At 38.6% G+C, this 11401-nt stretch overlaps 1 protein-coding gene across 1 annotated transcript; it reads right to left on the bottom strand.

The window, feature by feature from the left end:
- Nucleotides 1-3920, bottom strand: LOC136202288 (12-oxophytodienoate reductase 3). The gene is made up of 5 exons (XM_065992801.1): nucleotides 3724-3920; nucleotides 3454-3594; nucleotides 1579-1709; nucleotides 1248-1430; nucleotides 1-1143 (listed from the first exon to the last, which is right to left on the bottom strand). The coding sequence occupies exons 1-5, from the start codon at nucleotides 3780-3782 to the stop codon at nucleotides 485-487; spliced, it is 1173 nt and encodes a 390-aa protein (XP_065848873.1). The 5' UTR covers nucleotides 3783-3920; the 3' UTR covers nucleotides 1-484.
- Nucleotides 3921-11401: the final 7481 nt, after the last annotated feature.

Here is an 11401-nt window from a genome sequence, read left to right as displayed (position 1 = left end):
TAGAAGAACAAACAATATGTCATATTTGTAACAGGACATGCTAAACACATGTTACAATAGATGCAAATTGTACGCTGTTACAAATTTATTTGTAACACCCACAATTGTAACGGACTTGCGCGTTACAAATAACCATGACGATTTTTCTAGCATGTGAAATGCAATGTGATTTTGAGAATACAATGACATATACGTGAATTTCACACAATGACAAAGAGATCTATACGGGGCGGAACGGAAACAGGAGCACCTGTAAAAGTTATCTGCTTATAGACAAATAGTAGTTTTCAGATTAATAGATTTGGTCTCATTTGTATAAGATTACCCTTATTTGTGATAATATTACAAAGGGATAAGAGGTTCCAGAGCCTTATATCATTCAATTGCTTCACTTCTTACTGCAAAAAGTATATCAACACCATGCTCATTTAATGCCATAATCCATAAGAGCGTGAAACTGTGTGAAAGTGCCTGATATACTCATTCAAAGGCGTGAAAGTGCCTGATTTTCATTCACATTGCTCAAGAATGGGTAGTCTGTGTACCCAACAACAGGATCCTGAGTGTAGAAAGTCTTCCTGATATACTTATTCAAAGGTGCATTAAGCTTCAATCTCAACACTAGGTCCGGGTTCGAAATAAAAAGTCGCCCGTAGGATACCAAGTCTGCATCATTTTGAGCTACAGCCTCTATTCCTAGCTCCCTCGTGAAGCCGCCGCTACACATAAAAGTCCCTTCGTAAGCCCCTTTCAACGCTCGTATTAGTTTAGTTTCTTCATCTTCTGTGCCCTGCCTACCTGATTCCGTTTGGCCATAGGCTGTGTAGCGCGGTTGAGTCACGTGGAGATATGTGAGTTTCGATCCAAGGTTTGACTGAAGTTTATTAAGCCTCTCAATCACTGCTAGACCCAAGTTGAGAGGATCAGAATCCATGGCATCAAGGTGATCAATTGCTGGTGACATTCTAAAACCAACTCGATCTGCACCTACTGCTGCAACCACTGCTTCAATAACCTGCATTAAGAATCTGCACCTGTTGTTGATTGAGCCACCGTATTCATCTGTTCGGTCATTGATCCCGTCCTTTAGAAACTGATCAATAAGGTAACCATGAGCCCCGTGGATCTCAATTCCATCAAAGCCTGCACAATGTAACATCTTTTAACCGATTATTTGAGCAAAGGAAGACCGGTTCATCATTGCTTATTCCTTATTAAAATTTCAGCATTGATATCAGAATACTAACCTGCTCGAAGGGCATTGACTGCTGCCTGGCGATAGTCCTCTACTACGTGCTGTATTTCAGTAGTTTCCAAGGGCCTGGGTTCGGGGTATACAGCGTGGCTGCCATCTGGCATGAGAATCCTCCACCTATTTGAGATGGCCTTGCTCGTTGACGATATAGGTGCAGCTCCATCGGGTTGATAAACTGATTCATAGGCACATATTCACAATCAGAAAATGTCAGTACTTGAACATTTAATGTATAGTTTGAAAAAATAATTGTGCAAAAGATAAAAACCTGATTGAAAATGAATCCAAAGAGAAGAGAATCTAGAAATAGGAAATCAAATTACCCTGATGAGATGCACGGCCAACGTGCCAGAGTTGACAGAATATAATGGCACCTTTCAGATGAACTGCATCAACTACTTTCTTCCATGCTTCCACTTGTTCTTCTGTGTATATCCCAGGGACATGAGGAAACCTGGTTTCCAAAGTTATAACTAATTTTAAGTAAGTTTAAGGGACCAATCGGTTGTCAAGTATAGGGACGGTAACGTATTAAGCCAAAACAAAATGTTGGTTAAAGATCATTATTTCCTAACATAAGAAAATAGAACAATGTGGGCTTGGCTTGGCCTGGCCCGGATACAAGTGAACATAGTGAAAACACCCAACTATTGACACATGGGTCTAACAGAGGAAGTTGTAACACATCTCCTCATTCACTAGCCAAGAGGACAGCCAGAACGAATCTGACAAACTACGCCTCGTGAGGTTGCAGTAAAATTGATCTTGCTTGCCAACATTACAACTAAAGTTGTACCATTTCATATATTAGGGATAAATCTACACTTCCCTAAAATGATAAAGGCAAATTTAGATTTTATCTTTTTTCTTAAAGAGCTAAAACCAATACTAACTTAATCATCTGAGCGCATGCACAATCACTAATCACTAGCCCAACTCTAAGTTTCTTCTTGTTTCAGGTGGTTCACTAGAAGATACCACATGGTGTCTTTAATTTCCATTGTGTCAAATATGTTCCACAAATTAAGTTAAAGAGTGTTGATCATTATAGAACTAAATCAAGAGGGAAACAATAATAAGCTCCCAGAAAGTGTACCAGACAAACAATTAAACAAAATTATTGGCTTGGTTGTTGAGAGAACCACTGGTAATCATCAACATTAGGATGACATTGACATATATGAACAAAGCCTTATGCCTTTCACACTTTTGAGTGTTACTATATAATAATAACAACAAGTACCTCTTTTGACAAATATTTACAAAAGCTGCTTTAAGAAACACGCCGTGATAATGGCCAACTATATTTTTATATTTGGGGAAAAAAGCAGCAAGAAAACACAAAAATACATTATACTAAAAATAAAATACAATATATAAAGTTGCTTTACATAGTGGTATACATGATCTCATTCATTATCAAGCATCTTTCTCATCTGCCTTTTAAAGCATTATATAAAAACAAGAGCCTAGTTTATAAAAATATATGGTTTTTACTGATTCAACATTGTATATACCCAAAACTTCAAACAGTACATGAAGTACTAAGCAATAATATGAATTCGTTTTATATTAATACAATTTTCATAATCCGACAGAGTGATACTAAAAAGAATTACCATGAAATATATAATGATTGCAATTATCACTCCAAAATTATAGTATATTTCTACTTAGAAATGTACTTTAAAAAAAATTCCCCCTACCCTACACCATAAGTCTATTTCTAATACTATTCCTTTAGGTTTATAGCTACTCTTTAATATTTTATAAAAATGGGATAAGCTATTAAAATAGAGCTAATAATAATTTAAGCTGCACCTACAAAATAGCAAATATCAAACCTATTTTATACTAAATTGAAAATGAAAAAAATGGAGTCGTGATTAAGTTGACAAATTGAAGAAGGAATCATTACTTTCAGGTTTAAGAATTAGACGTATTTTTTAGAAAAACTAAAAAAAGTTAGCGTATAGAGAGCAGATGTATGCTCTTTTGCGTACATACTATACTATAATGCGCATGAGAATGAGATCGTGTGCCACATGAATACGCTACTGACTTAAACATCAATCATATATACTATACTAAAAAAGAATGTGGGACCGAGTAACCACTAAAAAAGCGGAAGTGGGAGATCGGACCCGCAGAAGCAGCCGAGATATTATTGGAGATAGAGAAAAAAGAGAGAAAAGTACCCAGGGGCAGAAGGGGAAATCAGAGTGCCTTCAGTGATGAGAAAACCGCCAGGTGTTGACCTCTGCCTGTAATACTCGACCAAAGCAGCGTTCGGAATCCCATTCAAAGCTCTGCATCTAGTCATAGGCGCCAGCACCACCCTGTGATCATCGCCGTCGTCAAACAAAAAACGATTATCCAAATGACATAAATACCCTTGCAGATCTCTCCGCAGATCGCAAATTAATCAGGCAGTAACAATAAGAAAAAGAGAGAAAATTATAACAGACCTGTGGGAAAGGTCGAACTTGCCCATCTTGTAAGGAGAAAAGAGGGTCGTTTCCGCCATTGTTGCTTCTAATCGGAGCTGAATCGGATCTTCTTAATCCTGATGGCGATGATGATGATGATAAATGGAATTGAATCGAGAAAGAGAGAGTAGAGAGTGGTTAAATATGCAAGTGTATGTTTGGTAATCAACTCAATTTGATTTGATATCAAAAAAAAAAAAAAAAGTAAAAAGATTTCTGAAATGCTATTCACGTGTTTTATTTTTATTTCCCAATTGACCGTGTTGACCCCTCCTTCCTTCCTTCGTCTTTCCCTGTGGTCGGCGATTTGAAACTGAATTGACCAGATTCATTGTTAAACTTCGCCGTTAAATAAACCGGAAAAGGCAAATACTTCAACTAGGGAGGGTATGTATCTGTTTTTTGGATGCTATTTGATACTATTAATTACCTGTACCAAAAGTGTTAACATTTTTTATCATTTAAATTATGGGTTGCTATTTACCGTTCCATTTTTCCTACTTGACACTAGACCTGTTCATGGGCTGGGCTGGGCTGGGCTCGAGCCGGGCTTAGCCGGGCTGAGTAATAATATCATTTGTCCAGGCCCAACTTAGTCCACAGTTTTCAAAGTATGGGCTCGGGCCGAGCTGGGCTCGAGCCAAAAATACAAATCCCAAGCCCAGCCCAGCCCAGCCCAGCCCGTCCAGGATGTTTCAAAATCTATAAAAAAATAAAATGGATAAAATTGATTTTTTTTTTCCTATACTGCTAATAAACGAACAGCAGATTAGTTATTTTTTAAGATGAAGATGGGTTTCATTTTTAGAGGCCAGATATCAACACACTGTACCCAAGATATATGTAGTACTCTGAAAAAGTGAAACAAAAAAACTCTAGTATTCATAATCTTCTTTGTTTAATATTTTTAAATCTGTAACAATACAATTAATAATACATAAATGGTACTGCTGCTTTTTTTTTTATATAAACTACAAATGGTAAAGTTATATAATTTTAGAATATAAAGTTTTTTTAACTTAAATATAAAGTTTATTAAACTATAAAATTTATTAAACTATGATTATTATTAAAAATTCGGGCCGGGCTGGGTTGGGCCTGGGTTTTGAGATAAATCTCAGGCCCAACCCACTCTATATTCGGGCCTAAGCGGGCTCGGACCGGGCTGGGCCTATTATGAAATATATATGTCCAAGCCCAGTCTTTGATGAACGGGCCTGGACGGATTGGGCGGGCCGGTGGGCTTTTGAACAGGTCTACTTGACACCTTTAAAAAGACATATTAGCCCCTTCCTTTTATTTTGAAAAAAAATTTCAAATTTTTAAAAAAAATCTAAAAATTTTACCTTGGCGGGTCAAATGGCCCGCCACTAGACAAGAGATGGCGGGTCATTGACCCGCCATCCCTAAAGGAGTGGCGGGGTCAATGACCCGCCAGTTCTTTAGGGATGGCGGGTCATTGACCCACCATCCCTTGTCTAGTGGCGGGCCTTTTGACCCACTGAGGTAAAATTTCCGAAATTTTTTAAAAAATTTGAATATTTTCTGAATTTTTTAAAAATTTAGAAATTTTGCCTTGGCGGACTAAGTGGCCCGCCACTAGGCAAAGATGGCGGGTCATTGACCCGCCAGTTCTTTAGGGATGGCGAGTCAATGACTCGCCATCCCTTGTAGGTCCGCCAAGGTAAAATTTTTAAAAAAATTTGAATATTTTCTAAATTTCTTTAAAATATTTAAAGTTTTAGGTTCGATTTCTCGGATCCATTCTCCATCTACTTTTTGTTTTGCTCGGGAGAGAGAGAAAGGTTTTCAATTTTTTAGACAAAAAAATTGAGGAGGACAAATATGGTAAGAAAGAGGCGGTAAGTAGAAAAAATAAAGCGGTAAATAGCAATACCCTTTGAATTAAAATGTTAAGTACTTATTTAATTGAAGTATATTTGATAATTGTTGTTTCTCACCACTTAAATTAGTCAACTAAATTAAAAATCACTTATTTTAATAACTCAAAGTATTTAACTTATCATTTTAAGTTAAACCTTATAACTAATATTTTTATATTTAACATTTATTTTTAGTATTTATCAAACATTTACATAATTTAATACTCTCAACATTTATAATATTCATCACTTAAAATTTAATATTTATTTTTTCAGTACTTAATTTTCAATTTTATCAAACAACACCTAAAACGAAAATGAAATTTTAAAAAAATAGATTGTGACGTGGCAAAATCCTTGTACTTTTTTAAAAGCAAAATCCTTATACTTTTCTCTAATTTTTAATACTAAAAATTGAAATTTATACTTAATTAATAAATATTAAATGTATAAATTAAATAATTGATATTAAGAAAATATTTTTCAAAGGAGGACTTACTTTCTTCCAAATTAGGCAATAATCCTAATATGGTTTGGAGGAGTATTTGATGTGGGGTGAGTATTCTTGAAAAAGGTTTGTCTTGGAGAGTGGGAAATGGTAATAAAATAAGAGTATGGAAAGATCCATGGGTCCCTAAATTAGAGGGTTTTAGAGTTCATTCTTTTCAGATACCGGATCTTGAGGATTTAAGGGTTTGTGATATTTTAGAAGAAGACATGAGGCATTGGGATATGAATAAATTGACAGGCTATTTTAGTGAAGATGAGGTTGCAGCTATTTGTGATATTATTTTACCTTTAAGGGATAGAGAGGATGTTTTGATGTGGCATTGGTCTAAGGATGGTTGTTATAATGTAAAATCTGGGTATACCTCGGGTATGAATGCGAAGGTTGGTAATGTGGCAAGTGAGGGTTGGAAGGTTTTATGGAAGTTAGAGATTCCACCAAAGTTGAAAATGTTCCTGTGGAAGGTGTGCTCAAAATGTTTGCCAACTCGACAAAGACTTGCTCAAAGAAGGGTTCCACTATCTTTGGAATGCCCAGTCTGTGTTGAGGATGATGAGACTGATCGACATTTATTTACAGTTTGTTCTTTTGCAGGTGAAGCTTGGAGGGTTGCTGGTTTGGCGGTGCCACAAGTGGAAGATATGCAATTTTCTCAATGGCTTTTACAAGAGTTAGTGTCTTCATCAAAAGAAAAAATCATTCGCACATGTTGTGTCCTGGAGACAATATGGGAACACAGAAATAGGGTGGTTTGGAAAGAAGAGTGGTGGCCAATTGATCTAAGTTGGAATGAGGTAAGGAATGAAGTTTGGGACCGGATTGCTTATCAAGCCTATGTGCCAAACAAGCCTAGCTTGGTAGGTCATGTTTCAGGGTTAACATCTCGGGACAGTAGATATAGGACTGGGGTTGTGGGATTAGGGGAACGTGTCTCTTCACATATTGATCAGGGTCGCACAGGTGTGAGCTATTGGATTCCACCTTATACTAGAGTAGTCAAGTGCAATATGGATGCAGCTATTTTTACACAACTTGGAAAGTGTGGATTAGGAGTTGTGGTTAGGAATGGTCTGGGGTCTTTTATGTTTGGGAGTAGCTGTATTATTTCTGCATTGAAGGAGCCTAAAATTGTGGAAGAACTTGCTCTTCGTACTTGTCTATGTTGGTTGGCTAGCCAAAACTTCACTAGAGTTGAGTTTGAGTCTGATGCTAAAGTCGTGGTTGATGCTGTTGCCTCTAGACGTCAAGACCTTTCAGAGTTTGGGTCAATTATTCAAGACTGCAGGGATATCTTAAACTCTCAACGTGGTTTTAAACTTGCTTTTGTTTATCGTTTAGCGAATAGGGCCGCTCATTTGGTAGCTAGGCGGGCATGTTCCAATGCTAACGATTATTTTTTTTCTATTTTACCTGTCTGGTTGTCAAACATTATTTTGGAAGATGCAAATTCTTCCCGTTAATCTATTTGAGGTTTTGCCCCAAAAAAAAAAATTGATATTAATAAGTTGGATCTCACCATACTATTTTTATAAAAAAACAGGTTCACCTAGATATAGGCTAGTTTCAGTGAAATTAGTCATATCGGATCTAAAATCAATTTTTTCTTATATTAACCCAATTCATTAGTGTCGAGCGGGTACCCAATCCGTGAACATGTCTTGCACCCACTACCCGCTATGTATGGAGATAAAAACAAAATAGAGGAAAAGTTTAAAGGTATCAATGGTGAGTATCGGTTTGGTTCGGTTATTAATCGAATTGTCGGTTAACTGAACCGAAATCAGCTATATTTCAGAAACCGAATCGATATTAATTAATTGAAAAAATTCAATTTGGTTCGGTTACCAATCGAATAATTGATACATGTAAATTTTTAATTTAAATGTTTAAAACTATAATTTTTTATAAAAAAATATATCTTTTTATGAAAAAACGTTGTAATTTTTTTAAATATCAATTTAATTGAAGTTAAAATACACATGTACATATATTTGGGTTTACAGAATATTAATAAGATTATGATTTTTTAATTTATATATGAATTGCGGTAACTGATATTTTTTATGGAATAACCGAATTAATAACTGATTATCAAACTTAGCCTAAATTAAAACCGAACTGAGCCAGAGAATAAAAATAATCGAACCAAATTAAGATTTCGATTCGATTATCGGTTACTGGTTATTTACACACCTTAGATGAACTGTTTATTTGTAATATCTTATACTTTCTTGCTAATTTTGTTTTTTTAGAATTTTAAGGGTTTGAAATTTGATTTTTTTTTTTTAATTTGTGATTAGTTTAATAAATTTTAGAATATTTATTTTATGTATATTTCATTGAATTTATAATTTAGTTTATTTATTTGCTTATTCCAACAGGTATATCAAAATGAACTACTTATGTGTGGAATCGATACTTGTGTGTAGAAGCCGGCTATGTCAGGTATTGATAACATTGTGATATTATCCCAAGGATCAAAAGAGATATTCGTCTAAAAACGCCACGTGTTGATCACCTAATACGGGAATACCGCGGCGTATTGTAACAAAGAGATCCGACGGGCGGATCACCAAAGACTCACCAAAAGAGACCCGCGGGCGAACCTGTGAGGCGAATCTCCATAAGCACTCAATCCGCCATTAGAACGGCTGGGCCGATCCGGCAATAAAGACCATTAATGAGCTATCAATTAGCTAACCGCCAACTTAAAGGAAACCAGTAACCGCCATTAATGGGACATTAATGGAGACTTTCTAGTTACTGAAAGTTACAGCTTCAAGACTATATATATAGCCTATGTCTCAGGCTATCAAGGTACATATTCACTTACCCTTTGTCAATTCAGTTTGCTCTCTTGTTCTTCCTTACTGACTTTGGCATCGGAGCTTCCCCCCGTCGAACCCAACGACGCCCCCACAGAGACGGAAGTTAATCGGAAATTCTCCACAAGTCATCAATTAGTGCGGTGAAGGTGGAATCCTTAATCAAATAAAGGGTTTCCATTCACATTAGAAAAGATATGACAAATGGAGAACAGAACCCCTCCTCAGGGGTTGAAACGCCCTTGGTAACACCCTCAAGCCAACCTGAATCAAGCGTTGGACGCGTTGATGGGAGCACTCCAGCAACTCAGGACGGAAGGAGTCTGTCGCCAGATGCATTCGTTGAGACATGTGCGGGAGCCATATGAAGAGCATTTGGTCCTGATATGGAGAGACGCCTAAGGTCGTTCATGATAGTACCAGAGCTTCGGCGCACCAACCCTACGTCATCTCAATGGCAACAAGCCATTGTTGGATCTGGCGCCCATGATTCTTCATTCTTCCAAGCTCAACCCACGGATTCCATGGTGACTACTACCGTAGCTGGTAATAACCCGCCACTCAATCGGCAATTATTTTCTGATGAAGCAGGTGGAAGTCAAAGGATGAATCTGGGCGGATCAGCTAATCCAAGCCGTCCGCGGTCGAGTCTCCCTGAGGGCGGATCGGAAGGTCGAAGACACAAAAAGCGTCGAAAAGAGAAAAGTAGGCGGTCGAAATCACCTTCGCCCCGGAGACCAAAATCCTCCCATAGGGGTATATCACCCCCATCTACTAGTCGTAGACAAAGTAAAAGGCCAGTGGATACGCCCCGTTCGGATAGACCACCGCCACCGCCACACCAAGGAGAGGGTAGGCACCTTCCTTCTGGAGACCATGGAGGCAGTAGTGGCCAAGGTGGTGGAGGCCAAGGAGGTGGAGGACAAGGTGGTGGCGAAAACGGTGGTGGAGGCGGACGTTTGCCATCAGATCCATCATCTGGTTCCAGCTCGTCATCTTCTCCAAGTAGATCTCCCCGTAGGAGACCTCCGAGTCGTTCGCCACGAAGAGGACGCCCCAGGGCAGGGCCGGAGAATTTTGATGATCGAGTTCGAGCTGCGGTGCTCTGCATTAATGAAGAGGATGCCCGACATAATCCATTCACCAATCGTGATTCGCCCTTTACAGCGTGGATCGAAGCGGAGGAAACGGAGAGGCATCAAAAAATACCTAATATACCCGTTTACACGGGTGCGGACAACCCGGAGGTTCATGCAAGAAAGTATCGAATGTTGCTCAGCCTTTAACCGTGCTAGTGAGGCAGTCTTATGCCAGATGTTTATCACCACTTTAGGAGGCCCCGCTTATGATTGGTTCCAATCTTTACCTCTTGGGTCAATTGATAGCTGGGATCAATTAAGTAGGCAGTTTTGTGCGAAATTTGCCGGATGTATTCCTCCAGTGGTCAAATCACGAAAGCTTTTCGAATTGAAGCAGAAGGCGAACGAACCCCTTCGAGAGTATGTAGACAATTTCAACAAATTGTGCATACGAATTGTCGATGTGGATGTCTCCATGGCGACGGAAGCTCTAGCAAAAAACACCACATGTAAAAGCTTGCAAGAAGATTTAATTCGGAAAAAGCCCCATGATATGGCGAAATTAATCAAAAGGTGCAAGGATTTTATGAAGGTAGACGACATTCGCCGCGAATCACTATCTCCAGCTAGAAAGGACAAAGGTGAATCTCGCCACCGAGATAGGGAAAAAGACAAGCACCAGGATTCCTCCTCCAGAAGCCGACAGAGGGGCTCTAAGAACAAATCGGCATTTGTCACGTCCTTCACACCTCTTAATGCCTCTAAAAGCGAAGTGCTAATGTGGATAGAGAACAGCCAGCACAAATGGAGCATTTCATACCCCAAACCAAAATGGGGAGAATACACTAACACTGGGAAAAATCCCAAAAATTATTGCAAATATCACAGGAAAAATGGCTATGACACAGATGCATGTTGGGAGTTAGCCAGAGAAATAGAACGTCTCATCGAGAGAGGCAAATTGGACCGGTTCGTCCAAAATGATACCAAGAAGGGAGATGGTGATAGATCCAGAGATGATCCGAAGAAGAAAGGAAAAGGGACCATCAATGTCATAGCAGGCGGACCTGGGTACCAACCTGTACTGAAAAAGGCAAGAACCACTGCTCTTGACAAGGCATCACTTAATCGCCCTTTTGCAGATGTTGGCCCAGAGATCTCTCCCCATGCGGATGCCTTGGTCATTACTATGATGGTGGAAGGCTGGGAGATGAAAAGAGTGATGATTGATATCGGGAGTTCGTGCAATGTCATCACAAGAGGAGCATTTGCCAAGCTTATGGTCGACCCAATCCAAGTGGAAACCACCGTAGTGGACATCCTGGGAGTGACAGGACATACCATCCAAACAAAAGGCCAGGT

This window comes from Euphorbia lathyris, chromosome 8 (genome assembly GCF_963576675.1).
Source record: "Euphorbia lathyris chromosome 8, ddEupLath1.1, whole genome shotgun sequence".
NCBI classification, from domain to species: Eukaryota; Viridiplantae; Streptophyta; class Magnoliopsida; order Malpighiales; family Euphorbiaceae; genus Euphorbia; species Euphorbia lathyris.
This window is presented reverse-complemented; position numbering and strand designations above follow the sequence as displayed.

What these genes read in the sequence shown, in the direction of transcription:
- LOC136202288 (XM_065992801.1), bottom strand. Translation starts at nt 3,782, where the DNA reads ATGGCGGAAACGACCCTCTTTTCTCCTTACAAGATGGGCAAGTTCGAC. An exon ending in TGGCCGTGCATCTCATCAGG is followed by an intron (nt 1,431 to 1,578) that starts GTAATTTGATTT and finishes CCTATGAATCAG; the next exon opens with TTTATCAACCCGATGGAGCT. An exon ending in AGTCAATGCCCTTCGAGCAG is followed by an intron (nt 1,144 to 1,247) that starts GTTAGTATTCTG and finishes TACATTGTGCAG; the next exon opens with GCTTTGATGGAATTGAGATC.